The 26058-nt window shown below is 34.5% G+C and overlaps 2 protein-coding genes and 1 non-coding gene across 3 annotated transcripts; all 3 read right to left on the bottom strand.

Moving 5' to 3' along the window:
- Positions 1–5739: 5739 nt before the first annotated feature.
- LOC114745984 (dual specificity phosphatase Cdc25) lies at positions 5740–7840 on the bottom strand. The gene is made up of 3 exons (XM_028934162.1): positions 7673–7840; positions 7413–7551; positions 5740–6179 (listed from the first exon to the last, which is right to left on the bottom strand). Exons 1-3 carry the CDS (start codon positions 7762–7764, stop codon positions 6009–6011), a joined length of 402 nt encoding a protein of 133 aa, XP_028789995.1. The 5' UTR covers positions 7765–7840; the 3' UTR covers positions 5740–6008.
- Positions 7841–9889: 2049 nt separating this feature from the next.
- TRNAY-GUA (transfer RNA tyrosine (anticodon GUA)) lies at positions 9890–9980 on the bottom strand. Its single transcript is given in 2 exon segments — positions 9890–9925; positions 9944–9980. It is a non-coding gene; the product is annotated as a tRNA-Tyr (tRNA).
- A 2813-nt stretch (positions 9981–12793) lies between these two features.
- On the bottom strand, positions 12794–14410 carry LOC114745985 (probable xyloglucan endotransglucosylase/hydrolase protein 32). Its single transcript, XM_028934164.1, has 5 exons — positions 14101–14410; positions 13896–13996; positions 13594–13811; positions 13143–13504; positions 12794–13020 (listed from the first exon to the last, which is right to left on the bottom strand). Exons 1-5 carry the CDS (start codon positions 14294–14296, stop codon positions 12968–12970), a joined length of 930 nt encoding a protein of 309 aa, XP_028789997.1. The 5' UTR covers positions 14297–14410; the 3' UTR covers positions 12794–12967.
- Positions 14411–26058: the final 11648 nt, after the last annotated feature.

Below are 26058 nucleotides of genomic sequence, written 5' to 3'. Positions count from 1 at the left end.
TTTTATATGAATGTTTAATTTTATCTTTTAATTTTTATTGTGTTAATTTTATTTATATTAAGCATAATGTATATTAAACAACGATAGAATGAAAAGTTGTTGAACTCTCAATAAGAGTTAATGAGGTTTGTTTAAGGTTTTTTTTATTTATATGGGATACGTTGAAAGTAATTTATAAATAAAATCAGAAAAGTAGTATTTACTAAATTATAATTATAGTTTCAAAATATTACAACGACTTTTAACCAATGAAGGGCCAAGAAAAGCAATTAGAGGATTACTTCCCGTCTGGTTGGCGGTTGCTCGCTCTTGTTCGGTAACAGCTGGAAATGGCTGGTTAAAAAAAAAAAAAAAAAGCAACTGCAAATGGCAATGACTATGAGAAATTTGAATAGAATAAATAATTTCTTTTAAAATAATGATAGATCAGGTAATTTTGGCTAAAGTATACATCTGGCCCTTTAACTTTGTACAAAGTTTTAATTTGGTCCTTTAACTTTAAAAAGTATACATTTGATCTTTTAACCCTAAAATTATTAGGCTTCAATGATAGTTTTTTGTAACAATAATAGATTTTTTGAAAATTAAACTTAATATATTAGCATTTGAGAATATTTTATTAACACTTAAGATGTTAATGTCATCATTTTTTTTAAAAAAAATTTAGGGTTAAAGGATTAAAATTATACTTTTTAAAGTTAAGGGACTAAATTGAAACATTGTATAAAGTTAAAAGACAAAATGTATACTTTAGCCGGTAATTTTTTATGCATCAGTTGCCATGCTAGCAGATTTTGTTAATAATATTTTTGGCTTTTTTTAAATTTAGAGTCCATTTATTCACTTTAGACTTAAAAAAGTTGTTAGCGCGTGTCAACCTATTTATCAAACAATTTTATTAGGGAAGCAGATTACATTGTGATTCTTGAATTATGAAAAATTACCCCTCCAATCCTTAGTAAATGACCTACTTATTAAGTTAATTTTTGTCATAAATATAAGATCTATTTTTTATATTTATTAATATTTTCTAAATTATCACTATAGATAATCCCTCAACCATAATGAAATAGAAGAAGGAGGGAGGATATTAAGAAAGATGATTATAATGTTTTAGAAAAAAAAAATGTCATATTTCTTATAATTAACTAACTTACCTAATTTTTTCATCTAATCAAATTAGTTAAATTGATCTTATATTAAAAATAAGAGAAGTACAATGTATATGAAATGATAAAATTTGCGAAACTGAACGTAATATTCCGTGAGTTGTGGAAGAATATTAAAAAAATAAGAGAGAATTACTATAAGATTTTAATAAAATAAAATAATTACTAAAATTTTTTAATAACAAGTGAGAATTTGTTATTTGTTGTCTTAAAACCTGTTACATATTTTTACGCTGCTAACTTGCTATTGACATTTTTTAGTAATTAGAAAAAAAAAATATTAATGCAGAGAGGGAAGACGGGTCAATTTATAGGGACCCAAGGGCCACACTTTACAGCTTTTTAACCACTCGATGGTCCCGTAACCTCGGAGAAACTTCAAAAATTCGTTTGCGGAGAAGTTGGAACCATCTCGCCCGTTTCTCGAGGATCCAAAGATACGTCCCGTAGCAGGATAATATGACTAGATGGTCTTAATATTGTGACGATAATAAGCTTTGCTCCTTATGGAGGCTAGGGTGGATTATATTATCAGTAACTTAATAAATAAATGGTGTGATTTTATTACAAATTTGATATATATATTACTTTGATTCTTAATATAAGACTTAGTTGATTAATTTAGAAAGATTAAATAAATTAGTTTGGTTAATTATTTATAATAAATATTTGTTTTCTTTTTTATAATATTCTTGTTAATCATGTATAACAGTTAAAACTACCATTTGATGATATTTTTAAATTGCTCGACTACTGCAAGGTTTACTTAAAAAAATAAATGAATATGAAAAACAAAATGAATTGATATATGATATTTAAAATCAAATCAAATATTAAATTAACTGTTATATTAAGAACAAAGAATATTATTCATATATTTTATGCAATACTTTGAAGAAATATACCGGTACGCAAATCTGCAACGTGGCATCTTTTTCAAAAAAAAAAAAAAAAAAAAAGCCACCATAAAAGCATCAAGTGTCTGCCCCTCTAAAAAAGAAAATTTATCTAATAGTAGTACCTAACAGCTCGTGATTCAGATCATTAGGAACCACAAGCCCTGCCCCGCCAGAACGTATATACACCAAAAGATCGTTCCCTCACACGTGACATTCTTTCCTCTTTGACGGGTCATTCAAGAAATCTTCCCTTTTTACTTTTTCAAGCGGATGTTTGGATTGGATTAAAAGTATTTTTTAAAAGTATTTTTTTTATAAATCGAAATAAATTTTTTTACATATTTATTTCGTATACCGTAAAAATATTTTTAAAATTATAATTTTGTTTCCACCTAAATTTGCTTACCACCAACCCTGACTAACGTTTTTTTTATTTGTAATTTTAACCACTGGGCAACATTTATAAAATAATTGCAAAATAAAAAAAGATATGATAAAACGTGTTCACTATTTTTTTTTAAATAATAATATGTCCTGGTATTGCATAACATCTATATATGTATACGGCTATGATGTGTTTCTAAAATGTGGTAATCTGATAACAAGCAATGCCATTGCTTAATCACTCGCCCAGTTATGATGATTTTTTTTGGCCACCTAATTATGACAGCATTGAATTATGTCAAGATTAAAGTCTGTAATTCTGTATGTGATAATATTTCGAGGTTAAGCAATTTTAAAATACAAGTAATAACTATTTTTAAGATAAAAACTAGAATAATTACAATCTTCGTGCCTCGTTGCTTTAATTTTGAGCTTTTTACTCTTCCGGTCCTTAATATAAAATCCTTATACCAGTGTGTATAAGAGTTTTATATCTAGAACCGGAAGAGTATATTGCAAGCTCGTTAATTACTTGACGATGATTGTATTTTGAAAAAGAAACACGTGCAAAAAAAAAAAAGCACTCACATTATATATGCATGATGGCATTAATTTGCATTAGCAGAGACAAACAAGACACAAAAAGCAAAGAGGGATGCAAATAACAAAAGAGGCGCGCTGAACTGTTCGATGTCCAAGTCCGTCACTGGCGCAAATAATGCACATTATTGTATGCGAAGAAGATAATGACATTTGTTTATTATAATACAACATGAATTATTAAATCATAATTAATGAGATCATAGTTATCAGTTTTAGAGTGGGAGCTGGGACCCCATTCTCAAACGAGCAAGGATGCTAACAAACGGTGGAGCATAATACAGTATTGAGTGGTGGGGGCGGGAGATACCGCAAGATATACTAAATTTAATATCTTATAAATATATATTAGTGTTTATAAACGTGATTATTATTGCTGCATGTAATCTATTCGTGTGTATGTTCACATAATATAAATATTTAAATGCAGTGCAAATTTCTAACAAATATTAATATTCATGAGTGTTGGATTTATTTTGTGAAATATGTTCTGCTCCCTAAACACGCAAATGTACTGTGAAGAAGGAATATATCTGTAAGCGAAAAATTGGGAGGAAAATGAGAAGAAAGAGAGAATGATGGTAATGACGTGCTAGCCCTTTTCATAAAAGCGAGATCACGAATTTGATACACTGGTGATTTCGCTATCCATGCCTGGCCCTTCAATTTTTTAAGAGCGAGAGGATGATGCTGTGTTAGAGGAGGAAAGAGGAAGGAAGTGAGGAACCACTGGGGGGAACAAGTAAGACAGATAATGAAAGTGGGACCCCACCCATAGGCAGGGGACGCGTGGATTCGGATGAGGATTCCGTAGATTCATTGTGCAGATTTGATTAGATGCCAATGCTATCCCTCACAACAAGGCTTACGGTGGCCGTTAATTAACGCCCGCATTGCTACTAGCTTCTTGATTTCATTTTCCTCCTCTCAAGGATCAGGGGACACAGTTTAGTTGGAGCACAAATGAATAATACTCATCCACTTCTTAATATGAAACCTAATAATTAAATTGATTTTGATCTTAAATATAAAACATGTTTCTCAGATTTATTATTATTATTTTCTAAATTACCCGTATGGATTTCATTCAACCATAATCAAGTAGAAAAGAGAAAGAGGATATTAAAAAAGATAATTATAGTGCTTTAGAAAAAACATATCACATTTTTTATAATTAATTAACTTACCTAAATTTTTTAATTTAATCAAATTAGTTAAATAAATCTTATATTAAAAACCGGATGAATATTGTTTTTGAAATAGACTGTAAATACAGTCGTATAATTAGAATAGGAAAAAATACCTCAAAAAGAACACAAGAGGTTAAAGCTTATATTTCATTAACCTCCACACTTATGGGCCAAGAGGAGGAGGGGGATATGATTAATATTTAACAATTGACATTGCTGCCTTCGAATTTCACGATAGGCATGCCGATCCCGTGCCACCATGTTGGAGTAGGACAACGCGTGACAACGAACTCAGAAAACCCCAAGGTATGAGGGGCCCAAAGCCAGCAAACAGACAATTCTGAGCAGCTCCAAATGGGGAAAAAAGCCACAGCTAACAAAAAAGATAAACAAGGATTGCTCAATAATGGGGATGGCTTTTCCACTGTACTCCCATTAAGGGGGAGAGAGAGTATAATTAAGTAGTAATTTCAATCATTAGACCTATTTCAATGCAGCATTGAGGAACTGCTAACTGTGGTTTCCCACTTTTCTCCATTTAATTTTCATCTTTCAAACGTCTTCTCGCTTTTTTTGTTTTTTGTTTTATATAAAATTTGTCATGATAATCGTTTCGTCTTTTAAAAAACTCGATTTCTGCATACAAAATTCCATCCGCTTGCATCTACGCGGAAGGCCACAAGAAGCAATCAAGTTTCAGTCAAAGTCAGTCTCCAACTTCACCGACTCGTTCACGTGAACAATAGCAAAACTTTGTTTAATTACTTTGCTACTGTAAACTGGTGTGACAGGGCCACGTTAGGATTTGGAAATGAATAAATAAGCATTTCCCGATTATGCGAGCAACATATAAAATGTTTTGAATTATCAAGGGCATGAATATTGAAGAGATTGAGCGTTCTCAATATGAAATTTCACTAGATTGTGCTGTGATCTTAGTTTTCCTTGTCGGCTAAGCAAGCCATCAAGTCAAAATACATAATTTAAATGATATTATTGAGCCGTTGGTCGGTTGACATCGCACCAAGATATTAAAAAATTCGAATCCACGAAATAAATTTCTCTCTTTTTTTTAATTGACAAGAAATAAATCTCTCTCAGTTATGATTTATGAATAAGGCAGCCTCCGCCAACGCATCAACTTTTCTTCAGCTTTGTGGTGGACAACGGAATGCGGCAGGTTGCCATGTCAGTGGACCCATATCTGGGCTTCAAGAAATGGGCCCATTGGCCCAGTTTACCGTTCAGCTTCTTTTTTCACACACAACAGAGGGAGAGAAGAAGGGCGGCGGCGGCGGGAGCGCACATATCTGCGTGCAGAACTCAAGATGATTTAAATCACAATTTAATTGGACAGGTGCTCCGAGACGAGAGTTCATCATACTGACAAGGTTCGGAACAGGAGACCGTCAAGGGAGAAGGATCTGACCCGACCGTTGGGGTGCTTTTATAATCATTAAGTGTATTGGTCACTGGTCAGTTCGTTGTGTGTTCGGCTTTTAGACTGAAGTCAGTAATTTTAAGAAACAAAAATATACAAAAACTTTTACGCTAGAGCAGAATTTTCTAGCATTTAATGTCAAGGCCCCTAAGCCCAAATCGAGTACATATCAAAGGAAATGGCTTTTTAATTCATTCCCTCAGATGCATAATACGACATCTCCAGGAATAAATACCTCACAAACATATAGTACTGTCTTTCACAGTAAAGTGACAATGTGATCATATTATTCATTTGTGAACGTGACCATCATATCATGCTTCCATCAAGCACCCTCACCCTTGCAATGAACATCACTGCAGCGACAGACAGGCCTTCCAGAAGCTTCCCAGCCATTGAAGCCACGCTCCAGGACCATAATGTTCTTTATTCCGGGATCTTCTTTAAAGTCCTCAAGATAATTGGCTAACCTTCGAGCACATGTTGGGCCGCGAACCTACAAAAGCGTTTTATTTAGAATTTATGCCCCCGGCAAAGTCAGAAAGAACCATCTTGCATCACACGAACAGATATTGGAAAGACACTCAGAAAGATTAAAACTTCTGCGGTATCAAGAATGGATAAAATAAACATACATAACAATCACGTAGTGGAGTAAAAAATTATTTATGCTGCATTTTGTCCAGGTCAATGGAAAAGGGTGGGAAGACAATATCCCATCCACAAAGAAATCACAGAGTTTGAATCCTCATTTTTCATTCTCAAGACGAGCTCTCTCATCCCACTAGACAATTGCAGGCATTCATTATGCCGTCAGTCTGAAACTCAGCTTTGCTCTGGCCACTACATCTGACTTCAATGAATTAAGACTACTTCAAATGTGGCCATGATCCTGATGCTCCGTAAAACCAAAGTTTCATATTCCAAATGAACCATCCATGCCAACTTTTCAGAATATATGATCAACGCTTAATAACATGCCCAAGTGAAGCCTAATAAGTCATGGCTTTGGGGGGGGGGGGGGAATCAACTGCAGGATGCAGCCTGTTCATTTGGTTACTTGAATACGATATGCTGCCCTGGGCGTTTCTATTAAAAAAGATATAGTTTGAGCAGCATTTATTTGACTGCATTAGTTTAAGGCGCATTAGCTTAGCGGCATCTTGAACCTCTCCTGAGTTAGTTAAATCATCAACAGATTAGATATCTGCTTGAGCAGGATTGCCAAATCTATCTGACAAGTATAGAATTCTTGTTTATCATTCAGAATCTTGAATGCCATCTGCATCAGCTAAATCTACAACAGATTCAGATATCTTCTTAAATAGGATTGCCCTGTTCAAAATCCCATTTTAGAACTTCCGATGCTGATCCAAACTTAATAACACTAGTGGTACAACAACCCAAGTTAATTAATCTTGATTGTAATAAGAAGGCTGTTAGAGAGCAGCATATGCTGTGACTCACTATTAAGTACACTTTATATACACCGGCTTCACTACAGCAACGTGACTATTCAAATTTTATAAGGCCTTAGCTAGAGATATTTTCTTGCTGTCTTCCCAGCTCATTGAGAAATCAAGGAGCCTGGAATTTCACCGGGAGTGTTATAGAATATTTGATGGAACAAAATACCGGAAAAAGGAACCGAAAATTCGACAATAAAATAAAATCAGAGCCAAGAAGTACGTAATTGGAAGGGTAGATGTGAATAACAGGAGAAGCAAACCTGACTTAGAGCACAGTGGAAGACAAGGGTGTCTTTGCCTTTGACTTGTTGAACGAGATTCGAGATGTTTTCCGAGAAAGAGTCGCTTGCGAAATGAAGAGACCCGGCTATGTGTCCATCATAACTCCGTTCGTCGTCCCTTCAATTTCGGAATCCATCAACAACAAATACCAATTGAATTGAACTCTCAAATCAAAATAACAAACATGGCAAGAAAGAGCGAATCGAGGGATCAGGGCAGAGAGGGGAGTGATTAAAACCTGACATCGATAATGGCAATATTGGGCTGGCGTCTGAGAGAGAGGAGCTGGGAACCAGTTATGTAGGAGATGCTGCGAGCCATCTTCTTCATTCAGAGACCTCCACTGCTCCGCTTTTCAGCTTCGTCCTCAGCTGTTTCTTTTGTTTTTGGTCCAAGAGAGGGGGCAGCGCCCTAAAACAAAAGAAAAACTAGACAATATTTTATTCCTGGTTATTCTTCAGATTTTCTGTCAAAACTGAAAATGTGAAAATACCAGGTTTTTCAGATGCCCTAATGTTATCAATTTATAAATTAGATAGATTAGTTTAAAAATTGATAAATGTTAGAGATAATATAGATTAAAGGTTATATTATTATTAAAACTAACTCTCTAACTAGATCTTATATTTAAGACTATTCTTTTCTAACTTTTAACTTACTTGTAACTCAATCCTTCAATTATGATTATGCGCGTTTCAGTTATTGGACTTTTAACCTGTTTAACTTTTCATATTTAATAATTTAATCTTTTCATATATGAATTATGTTGAGTCATCAATTTATTAATGACAAAAAATATTATTTAAAAGTATTAAAAATTGCAATTAGAGCTTCCGCCTTTGGGGGGGGGGAGTATCAGCTACACTGTGCGTAGCCCAAGCCCCGTGACAACACTATCTAATTCCAACATAGATCAGCACTATCGAATTGTATCGTTAAAGTTGAATCAATTGCAGAACTGAAAGCACCTGGACATAGGAGTGTGCATGAGGCCCGCATGCCCAATAAGCCCGCCCGAGCCCGCAAGAAAAGCGCCCAGCCCAGCCCAGTAAAAAGCTGCCCAAGCAAAAATGGGCATCTTCGGGCTGGGCTGATTCACGGGCAGGGCAGGGCTGCGGGCAGGGTATGCTGCCCTGCCCATTTGGCCCTGCCCGAAAAAATATATAATTATATATAAGATAATATTATTTTAAGCAATTATCTCTTTTGTTTTGGCCAAAAAAATTAGGTAAAATTAGAAAAAATGAAAGGAACATAAAATTATAATTATATAAAAGAGCTAAATATCAAAATATAAGATTCAATATGCTAAATTACTCCAAGTCAAATTTCTTTCTTTTTCTCTTACATCCAATTTTTTAAAACAAAAAAAAAAGAAAAATAAAACCACCTTTCAAATTTTGTGCTTTCACATGATTATAAAAATCTGCCAACTATATGAATAAACTAAGGAATTGAACTACTGATTTAGCTTGATTATTAAATGTTCTAATTATTAAATATATTTTTTTTTACCTCCCATAAGAAATTGAAAGTTGAAGAACAAGACTACATAGGCCTTATATATATATGAGTGATAGACTCATTCGTGATAATTTTTTTCCTCTCACTTATCTCAAAACACGATAATTGAATTTTTTTTCTACATATGATATAAGGCATGGTGTCATTACGCTGGGCAGAAAAGCCCGCCCTGCCCAACCCGTCCTTGCCCTGTCCAAAATGGTTAGGGCTTCTACTGGGCAGGGCCGGGCAGCGGGCTGCAAAACGCAGCCCGCTCGTCTTTCGGGCTGGGCATCGGGCAAGGGGTTTGCCCTGCCCAGCCCTACCCATGTGCAGCCCTACCTGGACACTTTTTCCTCTCTCCCGCTATTGATATTTGGAGACAAGGGTAGAGAAGGATACCTCAGATGGACTCTCAAGTACGACATAAAATTGCTGTGATTTCTGATAATCTCTGTCTTTAGTCCACCAAACTTCTATTCACTTGTTTTTCTACATCCATTCTTGTTGTATCTATTGTTCTAATTTGCAGATTTTCTGAGAGAAAACGCGGAGTTCACCCTCTTGCTTGCTGCGACATTAGAATAAGAGTATCAGTGCGTGGAGTTCACCATTTGGTTCACACTTTTTTTTTTTTTGTGTGAAGAAGAACGTTGATAATTTTTTTTCCCAAGGTGGAAGCTCTAATTGCAATTTTTAATACGTTAAAATAACTTTTTTTTATGCCACATCAAATAATAAACTGATGACTCAACATAATTTATATATGAAAAGGATTGAATTATTAAATATGAAAAATTTAATGAGTTAAAAGTTTAAAAACCGAGTCACGCTGAATAATAGTTGAGAAACTGAGTTAAAAACGAGTTAAAAGTTTAAGAATCAAAAGATTAATTAAAAAAGAGAGAATAAATCATTTTTAGCTTGGAAGCGAAAAAAGGGAAAAATAAACTCCGACCTGCCGGATTCGAACCAGCGACCTAAGGATATCTGATGGATTTGCCCACTACAGTCCTCCGCTCTACCAACTGAGCTAAGGTCGGACCTGATGACTCGTGGTGCTGAACGATTAACTCTACTAATTAAACAGTGCCCCCAAATGAGGCATGCATGCAGATGTTTCAAATCCCATTTTGATGCAAATGGCGTTTAAGGTAATGATTTGATGTTAATTTAAAAAATTCGACTAAAAATCATATTTCTAACATAATATTTGAATGAGAATCAAAATTATCTAAGTAGTGATTGACAAAAAGTACTGATTTGTTGAACACTAGTTATTTAGTTAATCACCATTAAATAAATTCTTAATGTGTCTCATTTGTGTATTCATTTTCCTTAAGCTGAGTGTCATCGTATTCTTTATATTAAAAATAATCTTGTTTAAAACATTGTCATACGTTAAATGTTGACATCCTTCTTAATAAGTATTTAAACTTGGGTTAACCCAATTAGATTAAAACCCGTTGGTATATTGGGGCAAGTTAAATAAATAATTATTAAAGTTGATCATTTAAGGAAGTGTTTGGGTAATAGAAAAAGTGTTTTTTAAAAGTATTTTTCTGCAAATCAAGATAAACCCATTCATATATTTACTCCGTACGCTGTAAAAATATTTTTAAAACCATAATTTTGATTTCATCCAAACATTTTACAAGACTATGATGCGGAAAACGATATGGGTGGAAGCATGAGTCTTGTATACGCTGCTTGAAGTTGAGTTCGTCATAAGTAACAAATTGCCATCCTCTTATTTCCGTTCTGTGCGCTGGGAAAAAGAAAAAGAAAAGAGAGATTTTGAAGATCAGCAGCTATTTGGAGAGAATTGCAATTGTGTTTGAGCCACATTAAAGAAAATTCCAAAACAAGAGTGGCCCAGAAGAAGGCGACAATGGCTAAACGAGCACGGCTATAGTGAGGGAACAGGGGAAGAGGCCATCTCTCTGGGCAAAGCCAGCTAGATTGCACTTCACGTGAGCCCTACGTGCAAGGACCCGGCTTGGATGAATAGGCTCTCTGGTTTATTCTCCTTCTCACGAGTAAGCGACTTGACCATTCTTTATCCACAGGCACGTCTCTATTACGAAGCGTGCCCATATAACTGATCCGACAATTAATTGGCTAATTTGGATGCCATTAACATAGCCTCTAATTCGCCCCTCTGGCATTGACACACTAACCAACCCCATTAATGACTCTTGTTTATTACATCAGAAATAAAACCAGGCTATGTCCTGATTTCTATATAATGGGGCCGGTAAGTGAGGGGTCTCTGTTTCAATTTCGGAGCAAATAATGGCTGCGGCTTCTATGTGTTGCGCTGGCTCCGGCATCGTTTTCACAACCTCTGCCACGCAAAGCACCTCCCATCAAATCCTCAAAACATGCCAAGCACAGAAAAAGTCAGGGTCTTCTTCTCCACATTGCCTGATCATATCTACTCTGTTTCCAGAACGTGTATTGTATATGCACAGTTCGATCCTTTTCTCTGTATTAATGGTTCATATTAAAGACGATCCTTCACTCTATGAATGGATTCTTTCTGTATTATATGGAGAAAGAACCTCGTTTCTCTGCGTCATATTAAATCTGGTGTACCTTCTGTCACAGTCTGATTGGGATCTTCTAGTCTTGTTCCCCATTTAATTCACACTTGTCTGCCGATTGTCTTTAGAATGCAAAACAGAGGACAAAAATAATAAGGGCATGAATGGGACTTTAGGACGCTAGCAATCATCAATATACCAATGCATGGTCGATTCATTTTAGTATGCAATTTATGTCTGATTGTCAAGTAACACACACACAGACTTTACTTGATAGTGTAAGGAATAATTCGTTAAATTCAGTTTATCAGTTCCCCATCAATTAAACGGCAATTAATGATACAGAAATGGATCGTTTTGATGTGCCCTGGGATAAATTAACATATTTAGTTTGACGCAGATTTACTTTAAAATTTCAATTTTTATGATATAAAAATCATATTTTCAGGTGAAGTATTAAAAAAAATTATATTAGTGAGTTAGAAACAATCATAATTGTTCTGTTGTCTACTTGTTTATAATAAAATATTTAAACATAAATTACTTAGATTAAATAAAAAGAATTCAAAATATAGCACGAAAGACAAGCATTTCCAATCCAATAATGTTCGCGGCCCAAAACGAATCCAATAAGGTCTCAAAGAAAAGTTTGAACGATTTCGACGTGATCATTTCGGCTTCTTTGTTTTCTGGCTTGACATTCGTATTACTCCTTCCATCTCTTTTTATAAGATCTAATTTTTTAAATAGGTTTGTCTCTTTTTTATAAGATTTTCTTTGAATTTCTCTGAGCATTTAATGTATTATTGTATATTTTACTCCTAATTTAATATATTTAATACATTCTCTTTCTTCATTTATCTTATTATTACTCCCTCACATTTGCTCATTTATATATAGAGGTATATTTAAAAAAAATTATATTTATTACATATTAATTGCTCTTAACTAATTTTAACTATTTTTGTAAACCACACAATTTAGTTAAAAAGATTTTATAATAAGGAATGGAGGGAGTAAATCATAATTGTGACAGATACCATTCCAGTTAAATAATTAATTGCTGGGTCATTGGTGATGACGTCTTAAATTACAAATTAAATAACCTTTATTTAATGTGTCCTGTTGTATAATAACCCCATGAGAGCAATAAACAATAGCGAACTTTAGACATTCTAAGGAGCCTGAGAATAATTTACACTATTATTAATATATCAATATATACTAAATTTTTACACTATTCATAAATACTGCTACTCAACTACTAATGTTAACTTGGATGTATTTATAATACACACAAGCAATAATTATATTATTAATTGCATCTATACATTTGATTCTTTAAATATATTCTCTTTCGCACTTTCATGGCTTTCTTATTTCTTTACACAACAATAGAAGAATAACAAAGACGAAGAAGCCACACAATGGTCGAAATTTTCTTGTGTTTTTTGGGGAGGGCCTTGAGGCTCACTTGGACATCCTTAATACATCAACGTTGTTTGTGGAGTGGGGGACCCATCCTGAGTCGTCACCCCTGTCAAGCAAAATAGAGAAACTTTCTGAAAGACATCGAGAGAGAGAAGAAAAACAAGCCACATGAAGAGAAATAATGACAATAATAAGCGCTAAATGAAGCGCCCCCCAATTTTACTCAACCCCAACATTCTGGTGTAAGCCTGTGGTCTCTTTTGGGATCATTGCAATAGTTATAAACCATATGGTATCTCTGAACCCATCTCATGGCCCTGTATTGCTGGCTGCTCAACCCGCCGGACCTGTAGGGCGAAACTGAGACCGGCCGGCACCAAATCGGCCCATAGGCCGAGCAACCGCTGGCTTTGAAGTTGCTGTACTTGGCCACAAATGGTTGGTATCTGTAATCTGCTTTGTACTTGCCGTTATCCGTTGCCCATGATGACGCATCCCAGATCGAACCGTACACCCACATTGGCCTCACCGGATATGTCGCATCACTCTTCTTCGGGTACCTCCTTATCGGCACATCATCCACTAGGAATCTGACATTATTATTGTTGCTATTACTATCATTGATCCCTGTTATACAATCATTTTTCTATCACGTAGTGAATGGACTTGCGTTACTTACATTATTTCCTTAGGACTCCAGAGTATAGCGTAGTGATGAAAATCTTTGGTGGGATCAAACCAGAGATGGAACTTCATTTCCCTGCCTATGATTTTGCCGTCACCACTCCCTCTTATGTAAACATTTGTCTGCAGAGTATAAGGTTTTCCAAATGTTGTGCCCAGAAATTCTATGTCTACTTCGTCGTGGAAGCCTGGATGTGCTTCGTTGTTCGAAAGCTGCCATATCAAATAAAACCTTACTATAATTAATCAACTAATTTATTCAGCAACCAATAATCAGATCATTTGGCCATATCTTACGTAGAAAGCTGTGATAACTCCTGCAGTATAGCCCGGTTGGAGCTTAATAGAAGCACCGAAGTAGCCGGACCGAAAGGGACGAACTGACTTGAACCCACTTCCTGCTTACCCAGAAGAAATAAATGAAAAAAGCAGTGGAAGTATATCCGTGTTCTATCTTACAGGAATATAGATATGAGAGATTGGGAAATAGAAATGATCAGACCTGAGGTTCTGTCGAGCCAAATTGTTAATGTGTTTTGGTCTAGCCTTTGATGCTGAGGACCCCAGAGGTTTCTAAATCCTCTGTAGAAGCTCATAGACCTGAATCTAGAGCTTGGCCAGTAGCCTGGTGAAGGTGGCCAAGAGGCATGGCCTGAAGGGACCATCGCGATTAATATAGCAAGGAGAAAGAGAGCCATCGAGATAGAAGAAAAAGGTGAGTAATCCGAAGTTTTATAGCAGAAAGCAGAATGATTTTGGTTTGTCTATATAATGCAGAGCGTGAGAGCGAGAGCGAGGGAGAGACTGCTCGAAGAAGATGCCTAATGAAGAAGACTGTGACGGTACATTTTGACATAAATAGCAATAGCAGTGGGTCCACCCTCAATGATTTCAGTGGTGAAATTCAGAAGGGATTAGACATCGGCGAATCCAAATAGCATACCACTAATTTATTGTGAATACTAATTATGGACAAAAAGCAGAGGCTTTAATTGCTAAATGATATAACATTGGTTAATTTACCAGTGCTTTTTTATTTTCCCGTTCCATCCACTTTCTTTCCCACACTTTTGTAACAAAACCTGTTTGCTGAGTTGGAAAACTTCGAAAAAGGTGAAAGTACGCAGAAGGGGTAGATGGGCATATCTTAAATGTGCCTCCCTGTATTGTACAAATACGTTTGGGTTCAGGCATGGCTTTCTAATTCCCACTAAAACTTCAGTTTTGTACAACTAGCTAGTAAGTAGAAGATTCTTTCTTCATCATCGAATATAATGAACCCAACTTCACTATCCTTTTCACCATACCCTCTTCCTCTATTGGTATCAGTTACCATCCAGTGAATTTAGCGAGCCATAATCTGAATGTGAATACCAAAATGAACAAACAATTTTTTTTGCCCTTTTTAAATGTGGGAGGTTCAAATTCTCAGACGGCCAACTCTTATGAGACAAAGCAAGTCGTGAATGGTGTGTTTGAATCTGTGAACTTCATGAATAGAGTGGGTCAGGATCTATCTATAATAGACCCTCAGAGCTTGATTAGATAACCAGGAGACAAGCGAGGTCATTGATTGACACGTAGAATAACCCTTTGTACGAATCATATATAATCTTAAGAAGCTGATTCATCAGCGGAAAGAGTCCAATAGATTGCAGCCAATCACACTAGATAGCAAAAAAGTTATAATCCATTCTTGGCTTGAATGTGTACTCATGAATAATACCAGCAGACAGGAGGTTAATGATACAGGTTACTGCTCCAACTAAACCTACTATATGTGGCTTTCACAAGTAGACAATCAGATGTAATGAAATGGATATAACTCCAAAGATGCAAATAGTGTCAGGCTCCGTGAAATATATCAACCTAAATGTTTTATCAGTACAGCGAGCTTGGGCAATAATCGGAGATGCAATTAACTGTTAAGAGTGAGAGAAGAAGGCCAATACATATCATTCAGAATACTTGATATTGTGGACCACTGTCCCACGAATCTGACATTTATGGCGTTTAAAAGTTTTAGGTGTAAAAGTACATGAACTTAAGGCATGGCTCCCCAGGACCAAACCACAGAATCTCAAGACACAGATAGTATTATTGAGCTATATTGCTACTCCTACCGCTGAGCAATATGTATAAAAAATGATAAACCTAAAGACTAACACATTGTCACCAGAGCCGCACTCACAAACGGATGCAAAATCAATAATAATGCAGATAAGATAATATTCAATTCAACTTACTTGAGCTTCTTTAATTGACCTATATACATATAGCTACAGAATCCCAAGATTTTGAATATATACGCACTATTTTGTCGGTCACAGATTTAGAGAGAGAGAGAGAGAGAGATTGAGAAAGAAGTGAAGGCGTGGTGAGGATTGAAGTGGGACCAGCTTGGCCGACAGATCATGAAGCTCACAACAACCTTCAAAGTTGGTTGCTCTGCTATACCATACGGCTGTCTTTGCTTTCTGTGTGGAGTGAGATAAGTTTCTGTAGAATTACCCCTATTAATTAGGTTCGTGAGATTGGCTTCACTCTGCTCTATTTAATGTTACTTTTAATTTCACTGCTTCATATTGTCGCAGACTTTGCTTTTGGACACCATTTGTCAATGCACAAAAAGCTACCAAGAAAAACTTCACCTCATTGTTTCATTATCGCCCACTTTTGTTCTCTTCATATGAAAGCGACTCGACCCGGCTTTTATTCTGTTTAATTGAGATCTTGCATGTCTGGCTATTTGAACAATTTTTTTTTTTTGCGAGATTCTAACAAATTGAGCATGATTAATTAACTGGTTAAGTACTTTGAATATGCATGCATGCATGTTTTGGATTTCATAAAACAAAGACAATATATAGCAAGGAAACTATCAACTCTCTTTTCTTTCTTTTCGGAAGTCTTTATTAGTCACTGTAAGCGTCACGTGATGGGATTTTATCTTGTTTCCTCGATGGTTAATGATAAGACATACACATTATTCTCCAGTACAAGCAATTATCATCAGTGAATTGTATGTAACATTTTAGGGCACGAATTATATCCATTGTGCAGGATGAAGATAGATCCTGTGCAATTATAATGACTTGATAAAATCCTGGTTCAATAATTACGTTGATTCGTGGAATTTAAACGTTACAGAGTAAGGGTTGATGGGATTGAATCTTTCCATTTGTAGCTTGTCGTTGTTACTTTGACGTTAATATTAGACGTCATTATCGCCTAATTGAGACCATATTGTCGGCATATGTCTCCTGATTTATTTGATTAGCCATGATAATAAGAGACTTGCTATTGCTATAATTGTTTTTTCGTGCAAGAATGATTCATGTCAACTTTTCGTTGCCACACTCAAACGAAAAGTAAGTAATAATAATAAGCAATCTTAAAAGCCGTCGGCAATTTCTTACGAGGCCCAGAAAAGAAATACCACAGCTTTTCCTGCCAGCTATCAGCATGTTTGGATCAACGTTTCCAGCGGAAAACGTGCATTGGAATGACGCAAACTAACGTTACTAGCAGATAAATGCTAACCAAATATTTGGGTGAGCGTTTTTGCAAATGAACTTCTAGGTAAAAAGCCGCCTAACGCTGAAGCTAATTTTTGGGGCTTTTGCCGTCACAAACGTGGAGAGAGAAAAGATGGTAATGGAAAAAGACAAAATTACCCCTAACAAACCCAATAATTTGATACTACATATTTTTAATATAAGAATCAGATAACTAATTTGAAGATATTAATAAAATTAATTAAGTTACTTATTTATAATAAATTGATGTTATCTTATCTAAAATATTTTTGTTAATCATGTGTATTAAAACTACCCATTAATAAAAATTCCTTAATATGTATAATCATTACAGGGATTACTTGAGAACAAAATAAATCAATATTTTATAATTTCACAAATAAACTATTTTTATTTTATCATAATAATTTTAGATATTTTTTTAACAATTATCATATTAAAAACATAAAATATCAAACATTACTATTCAATAAAGTCCATGTCCTTTTCAGTCATTTTACAACTAAACTCACTTTTCTATTAATCATCCAAACAACTTTTAATTTTTTTAACTGACTTTTTAAAAGCACCTATCTAAACATACCCTAATTAACTTTTATTCTAACTTCAGTTACAAAAGTCAGTTGAGTTAGAAGTCAGTTTTGCCCAACGCCAATCCAAACATACCCTATGTATCTCTAGTAATATAATGTCTGGCACACACCACTGCAGCAGGGCAGACTCCTGCGTTTGTGCCACCATTTATGACACGCAAGTAAATAATACGATTTATTGTATATTTTACATTAATACTAATATTGAAATGGTACGTGAGATTTTGTGCATAGTATATGATGAAAAGATAGATTTTTTTTTTTTTAATATGAGGGGCGAAAAGGAGAATCTCGACAACCATAGAGGCAGAGGGAAGCACGACAAATTAGCGAGGATATATGAAGGGAAGTATGAAGACAAATGAGATGGAATAATGACATGTGTGAAATGATGAGATGAAATTAAAAGGGTGAGAATAATGGGTTAAAATAAACCCTAGGATGCTAATTACATCAGGCACACACAAATGTGTGTGACAGCCAGTGGAGACAGAAAAATGAAACAAAAAGGTTCGGTAATATAAGAGAGCAAAGTATATGATGATTGAATTTGGGGGTATTCATATTCTAGGGAAAGAAGGGTAGGCCCCACCGACACCGCTCACTTCATTACCACGCTGAGGAGAATGGTTTAAAAACAAAAAAAGGCCTTAGTTTTAATTGAATTAAGCTGGCGTAAATAGTAGCTAGGAACCCTATTATTATTGCTCCGGTCTTTAATATAAGACCTCATTTGACTTTTATTTTAGTCCTTAATATAAGACCCCAATTCACTTTGTCTCTCATATTTATACTTTTTTCCAAAGTAGCCCTTCAAATAATGATAATTCTAATCAATAAACTTGATTAGCAAGGATATTTTAGGAAAGACAATACCTATTTAGGACAAATAACTAACTCAACTTACTTCTTTAATCTCCTTAAATTAGTTAACTGGCTCTTATAATTAAGACCGGAGGTAGTACTTAACAGATAATTGGGACACAAACCCTAATCTTGGAGCGTGCAGAAATTTAGTTAAGAGGAGTCTACCGTTTATCCTCAATGCACTTAAAAAGACAATCTTTGTGATCAGCGGGAATGCTCCTTACCTTAGACTCGATAGAACGAAAAGCCTTTAGCTTTAGAATTGAAAGTAACGCCTGCTTCGAATTTTATAAGGTTGTATACGTGCCATGCATATTGTCGCTGCGTATGTACAGGCTTTAATTTCAAGTTCAACTCATAATATAATTGGTCTCCATAAAGACAATATAGAGTCTCGTCTCTTCCCTCATCTCTCTTCATGGTTTTAGGGGATACCTTGATGAAGAGGAACATGGAAAATACTATGCCTCCCAGAGATTGTTTAATTTTTATTTTAATCTTAAATATAAAATCTGAATCTAATTTATTTATCATATTTATTTATTTTTTAAGGTAGCCATTGTAATGGTAATAGTTCTAATCAATATACTTGATTAGTAAATATATTTTAGAAAAGATAACACATATTTATTATAAATAATTAATTTAACTAATTTTTTTAATCTATTAAAATTACTCAATTAGTTTTTATATATAAACAGAGAGTAGTATTAAATTTTCTTGTGAATGTTGTCCCATTAACGCGCCGAAGGTGTACCGTCCAGAATACAAGGTCGCCTCTCGCCCGCTGGATTTTGCTACCGCAAAACAAACTGTCGGTACTCAGGCACAAAAATGAATTTAAAAAAAAAACGGCTGCCGGTACGGACTCCCAACGAATAATTAACGTCAAGTAGCAGTTATTAATCAAGATGTAAATCATTTAAAATCATTCTGATAAAAAAATTTAACAAAAAACTTTAAAATCATGGCCATATTCTCGTTAATTATTCCTTCGCATAGTGCAATTGAACGCCCCCTGACCAGAGAGTGGAATTGATCGGTTAAGTTTTTTTTCCTGTCAACGTTAATACTACCTTCTATTCTTAATATAAGAACTAATTAACTAATATGGGTAGACTAAAAAATTAGTTAAGTTAGTTATATATAATAAATAATCGTTATATTTTCTAAAATATCCTTACTAATCATGTGTATTAGTTAGAACTACTATTTGATAAAATATTTAATATGTGTAACTCTTATAGTGACTACCCTGAAAAAAATTGAATAAATGTAAGAGATAAAATGAATTGAAATCTTATATTTAGAATTAAATTAAATGTCAAACTATCACTTGTATAAAAGCATGTCGACAAAAATTTACAATAAATTTATAACTTAAAGCATTATATAAATGCAGATTTTTATTTTTATAAATACTAGTATGTTTGTATTGAAAGCAATGTTGTCGGAGGGACACGGTCATAAATAAAAGCATTAAAGCATAGTCTTTTAGACTTCTTAAAAACTGCAAAGGTCCAGTGTTTCCTCGCTGGTTGGGTCGTTATGAGAGCCCACCGAATGAAAAGGGCAAGGCACGATGAACCAATTTTAAACATTTGATAGTCCCAAAACTAAATCCACGTCTCGTCGGGTCGACCCATGAATGTCCAAAGGCCGAACTAATCCAATTGCTAGTCGTCTGTGTGCATTTAATCATTATAACTAAATAAAAAATTATGAACAACAGTTTAATATTGCTAATTTTCAGTAAACACATGTACTCTATTTTTTATTAGAGGCATGTTACTTCAAAGCATTGTTGTTTTTTTATACCTCATAGTATCCTTAAATTATTTTAGGCTTGAAATTAATCTCTATCATGTTGAAAATATTAAGATTAAAGCCCTCCTAACAAATATCTTTTTCGGGATTTGAATTTGTATTTTTATTTTTAGGTGATAAAATCACTTACCATTTCAACCAACAATTTGTTAATTCCTTCAAAATATTGTTAGGAATCAAATATGATCATTTTTTTTTCAATAATGACATGAATTCGTCATTTTGTGATTTTTTTTTTGATAACATGAGAAACTAATTCTTTTCACTAGTGTTGTTATTTTTATGCATATTTTGTGAAATATGATAATATTATTTTCCTTTTTCTGTCGCTAACCTAATAATATTAATTTTCAAATACTGTCTTGGCTAAAATATACATTTGGTCTTTTAATTTTATGTAAAATTTCAGTTTGGTCCTTTAACTTTAAAAAGTATACTTTTAATCTTAAATGATAATTTTTTGTAACAATCATTGTTGTTTTGAAAATTAAACTTAATATCATAGCATTTAGAAATGTTTTATTAACATTCAAAAGCTTAATATGATCATTTTTTGCTAACGGTTCTAGGGTTAGAGGATTAAAAGCTTACTTTTTAAAGTTAAGGGACCAAAATAAAACTTTATATAAAATTAAAGGACCAAAAACATATTTTAGCCAACTGTCTTTTATTATTTCCTAATCACGCCCAATTACATGTTTTCTTCAACGTTTCAAACACTACTTTATCCGCTTTAATTTAAATTTAATATGGTGTAAGTATGAAGATTGATAACATTAAGCATCAAACAACACAACTGAAATGAAAATAGGTAAATGCAAGTTTTAGCCTTTATATTTAGAAATATATTGTAAACGAGTCTTTGTATCTTTTAACATAAAAAGCCACTTTTAAATTAATTATTACATTCGATTCTTAATATAAGAGTTAATTTTATTTTTAATTTTATCTTAAATATAAAATCCTAATTCATTTTACTTCTCATATTTATTCACTTTTCTCAATGTAATTATTGTAATAATTATATATGTTAAATGTTTCATTAAATGATAATTTCAATTGATACATTTGATTAATGAGGTCATATTTATTACAAATAAATAATTTAATTAATTTTTTTATATATTCAAATTAGCCAGCTAGCTATTACATAAAAACCAGAAGCAGTATCACTTTATTTTAGTGTCAGAAGCATGTTTTGTTCAAGAGTTTGCAAACCCACTCCAGTTATCTGCCATCTTAAACATGATATCATGTTGACTAATTCCCATTGATTTTAAAAAATTGAATGAGCTAGTTATCTATAATTAATACACAAACAATTTATAATATTTTTTAAAAATATTTTTATTATCTAGTAAATAAATTTTAATGGACAGACATGAAAATGTCCGACAGCGTATCACAAGAAAAGAAAAAGTTTAATAGGAGTGACAAAAACATGATATTACATTTAAAACCAAATAAAAATTTTTAAATAGACGCTCGGACAACAATACTAGTATCCTGCAGCTCACACATCAAATTGTCCACACAAAAAAAAACTCACTTGTCTAATTATATTTGCAAATTATTTTTAACATGTTTTATACAGATTAAGAAAAAATTTAAATCTCATTAATTTTTTTTATAAATTTAATAAATTTTTAACTTTATTCTTATTTAATATATATTATAACTTTTAAGAATGAAATCAACACAATAATAAATGAAATTAACAAAAAAATATAACTTTTAATAGAAATTATAACTTTTAATAATATAAAATCAACACAATAATAATGTATTATAATAAATTTTTTAATCTCATTATGACCATTTTTGCTATCACCCCTCGTCCTTGTGTTCAGTCCGCAAGGTGCTTGGACACTCTTACAAATGGAGTAGGTTTGATTCCTGAGCTGGTCGAAACGCTGGAGAGGAGACATGTTCGCAATTAAGTGGAGCTGGGAGATTCTATTTACTGGGCCAGTCAGAATGGACTTGCCTGACATGCTCCCGCACAGGCTCACGCGGTGGATTATAAGTTAGTTTTTCTGTTATTAGATCATTAGTGAGCCCGGCTTTTTTCTTAAAATTTATGCACCGAAAAAAAAAGAAAAGAGTATTACCATCAAGCTTGACAATTGGAATGAACCGACGTTTGAAAATGAAAGACGGGCTAAACGGAAATATGTGGCCACCGTCACATCGCCATTTGATTTGACCACGTGTCTTGATCGGAGGGATCATATCAGTCTGTATTTTTGAGCCTGCAACATAGAAACGGAATCCTTTTTTCACTTAAATGTCTCTGGCAGGAGTAGCTACTTCTCCTATTTTTCGTGCTGAATTTCTCGAGTCTTCATAAAACTTCCCGGGAAAAACAAAAAAAATCTTTCTTTCTTCGTAGGCTACATACACGCCAACTCCAAACACTGCTTTCTTCCTCGGCGCTGGTCCCTGTGACCCGAATAGGTTTGCCCACGTTTTTCTTTTGCTCGGCTCATCGCTGCTTTCCATTTCATTCTTTTTAATATTCTTCTCTCTGCGATGTGGCTTTTCCTATAGTCAATGAGCATAATGTAACTTTTTGAAACTGAACTGCGCACTCATATCTTGTCGATGGAGTTTTTATACTGAACTTACAGTGTTACGAGCATCTCTTTTGTTTAAACTTCTCTCTTACATTCTCAACGAATATTTTCCTTTATCGTTTAGCTTCGATACTAATGGATGTTACTGTTACTGTTCTATCGAAATCGCTGATAACACCGGGTATTACCAAAATGTGGGTGTAGAAAATGGATTCGATTGATTGTAGTTAAGAATAATGTAATTTCAGAAAGTAGAAAAGGATTGTCGTGGATCTTGTCGAGGAAGGAAGCAAGGGAATCGTTTGATTGATTGAAATAGCAACGGGATGGCTTTTCCAATCTCACTGAAGAACAAAATATAGAAGTAGCTTCAAATTGTGGAAATGAAGACTTCAAATTTCATTAGTTACATCATAGTCATAAGAACTCTCTTTAGGTATCCGGTCAGTACATGTGGACGCTTCATTTTAGGCCTGAGGGCTCAAGCTAAACCCTTTAAAACTGCTCGGAGCAGAGCTTTTGTTGTCCATGACTGGCGATTTACAGCTGATGGCCAAATGGCCAGTCTTCTTTCTACTTACTTTTTATGGATATTTGTTGTTGAAGGCAATGGTTTACTGCTTTAGAAAAAATGGAACCCAACGATAGCAGTTTAAACAACCATCAGAGTCAATCTTCAGAGGTTTCGCATGATGCCAGAAAAGAGATATCTGCCGGGAAAGAAGCTTTGTAAATCGCGGTAAATTCTTTTCCTATAACTGTAGTTCTGTTCCAATAAACACAAAAACTTACAACTTTTCATATAAATTCTCTCATCAATGACACTCTATCACTAAATGATAGCCTGAAATTAGCGGAGAATATGATCTTGTTTTCCCAATATTTGATCACCACATTTAGATGTTGATGCATAGAGTACTTCTTGTACGCAGTCTGACAGTCAACATTGAAACAGAGATCTTAGCTAACCCTTTGTCGAGACTAGCGAGTTTATGTCTAGATTTAAATAAATAGGTCAGTACATGTCATAAATTTTGTGATTCCCACCTTCTGTTTGAACATCGGAAAATTGTTGCTGTTATAATGTAACTTTCAGGTTAATGAATGAAGTCTTTGAAAATTAATGCAAAAATAATTGTGTTATTTCATGCTATATACTGTAACCTTTTTTTTCCCCCCTCTCTCATGAATCTTACGACTTAATGATGCAGCTGAGGTTGCTTGGCATCAGAAGAGGAAAGAGTGGGTAGGTGATCGGTCTAAAGATTGCAGATACACCTAGAGAATCCATCACGAGGTACGTGCATACGCGCAATTAAAACCCTCGTTGTGGGTTCAGCTGGCGAAGGGGTCGGACTCTCTCACCAAAGAGGGGGGTTCGATCCTGGGGAGTGCCACTTTGTTGTGGCTCCAGTCGAGGCGCTGGGGGAGGCATCTCCACAGCGTAGTGAAGTTGGGTGATTTTTACCTATTGGGCGAGAAAAAAAGGGCTTGCTTGTCATGCTCCCGTGCCCATAGGGACAGGCCCAGTGGATAAGTGTTAGGTGCCCTGTCTTTGGATTGTGGGTGAGCCCAACCCCTTTCCTAAAAATTATTTCACCAAAAAAAAAAAAACCACTCTGATGGCATGACAACTAGAAAAAACCGACTGTGACAATTCCCTTTTTTCCCCTTGAAAAATAGTAGTTATAAGCTTGCATTGAATTCCTCAGACTACGGGTTTTGAATTGGGAAATTTGAATCGTGTGTGCTGTATATGCGTTGGAGGAAAAAAAAGCGGCAGCGGAAAGAAGGGAGGATCATTTTCCTAGAGTTCAGGAGATTGTATTGATTATGAGTTTGACTTTCTTCTCATGTCTAAAATTTTCCAGTAAAGTATTACCTCTGGTCCTTAATATAAAACTCGTTTGACATTTATTTTGGTCTTAAATATAAGATCCTAATCCATTTTGTCTCTTATATTTATCTATTTTTTTCTCAAGGTATTCCTTTTAATAATGGTAGTTCTAGTTAATACACTTGATTAGCAAGGATATTTTAGGAAGGACAAACATATTTATTGCAAATAACTAACTTAACTAGTTTTTTTGATTTACTCAAATTAGTCAGCTAACTTTTATATTAAAGACGGAGATTAGTAGTTCCAAGGTGTTCTATAATCATGCTCTTAAAAAAGTGAGGAAGATTTACTTCTTTAAAGGTGATGAAACCCTTGAAAAGTGGTTGCCATTTCCAGTAGATGTCTTGATCGTAGGCATGTGGACAAACTTGCCAATCAAGCGGCGCAAATGATGCAATAAGAAAAATGCATTAAACACTTGGACAATGAAGTGAAATCCAAAATGTTAGAGAAAAGCGTGACTGAATTGTAGTTTGCTTGATGACTGCGAAGCACAAAAGAAATGGGTTCATAACAATGTCTCGAACCTCTTTACCTGCCATTATGTTAGTGTCCTTTTGAAATAACGAGCACAGATATCTATCCTTCTTACAAAGTTAGAGAAGGCATAAATATATTTTGCTATCATTGTCAGTTTTAATCATATATATATGAACCTTGTGTCAGCACATTGAGGGAAAAGCTCAATTTGTGCTGTGTCCTTTAGCTGGTCAATAACTGCTGATGAATGTCTGCAAGATGTAATTGAGCTGTGTTACTGTTAATCAAGTTATGAGAGACGATTAGCATCAAATTGGATGTGCAGTGAAAGGAATGGAGCAGATAGTGTCATGAGTCTCAAGGACAAAGGTATAACCACTTCTTAGGCTAGATTCACCCTGTAGATAATCTCTGGACTGGTGAAGACTGGTTACTAGCTCCTTTTTCTTATCAGTCGTTTTTATGCAAGGGATTAGATGATAGCATCTTGAACTGACTAAGAATCTTCATAACAATAAAACTTTCTGGCTTCATTCTGATTAGATGCACCTCTTGGCTGAGTGCCATGGTCATTGTCATGCTAGACTCTATTAATAGGCCCTGGAAAGTCTACTCTAAACAGTTCAGTTTGATCGAAGCTGGGGGAAGTGGCCTATGGCCAGGGGACTCAACCTTGTA

This window comes from Neltuma alba, unplaced genomic scaffold (genome assembly GCF_004799145.2).
Source record: "Neltuma alba isolate B1F8T4 unplaced genomic scaffold, ASM479914v2 tig00004862_pilon, whole genome shotgun sequence".
NCBI lineage: Eukaryota > Viridiplantae > Streptophyta > Magnoliopsida > Fabales > Fabaceae > Neltuma > Neltuma alba.
This window is presented reverse-complemented; position numbering and strand designations above follow the sequence as displayed.

What these genes read in the sequence shown, in the direction of transcription:
- LOC114745984 (XM_028934162.1), bottom strand. Translation starts at nt 7,764, where the DNA reads ATGAAGAAGATGGCTCGCAGCATCTCCTACATAACTGGTTCCCAGCTC. An exon ending in ATTGCCATTATCGATGTCAG is followed by an intron (nt 7,552 to 7,672) that starts GTTTTAATCACT and finishes CCGAAATTGAAG; the next exon opens with GGACGACGAACGGAGTTATG. An exon ending in TCCACTGTGCTCTAAGTCAG is followed by an intron (nt 6,180 to 7,412) that starts GTTTGCTTCTCC and finishes ACGCTTTTGTAG; the next exon opens with GTTCGCGGCCCAACATGTGC.
- LOC114745985 (XM_028934164.1), bottom strand. Translation starts at nt 14,296, where the DNA reads ATGGCTCTCTTTCTCCTTGCTATATTAATCGCGATGGTCCCTTCAGGC. An exon ending in GAGTTATCACAGCTTTCTAC is followed by an intron (nt 13,812 to 13,895) that starts GTAAGATATGGC and finishes TTGATATGGCAG; the next exon opens with CTTTCGAACAACGAAGCACA. An exon ending in GCTTACACCAGAATGTTGGG is followed by an intron (nt 13,021 to 13,142) that starts GTTGAGTAAAAT and finishes TTTGCTTGACAG; the next exon opens with GGGTGACGACTCAGGATGGG.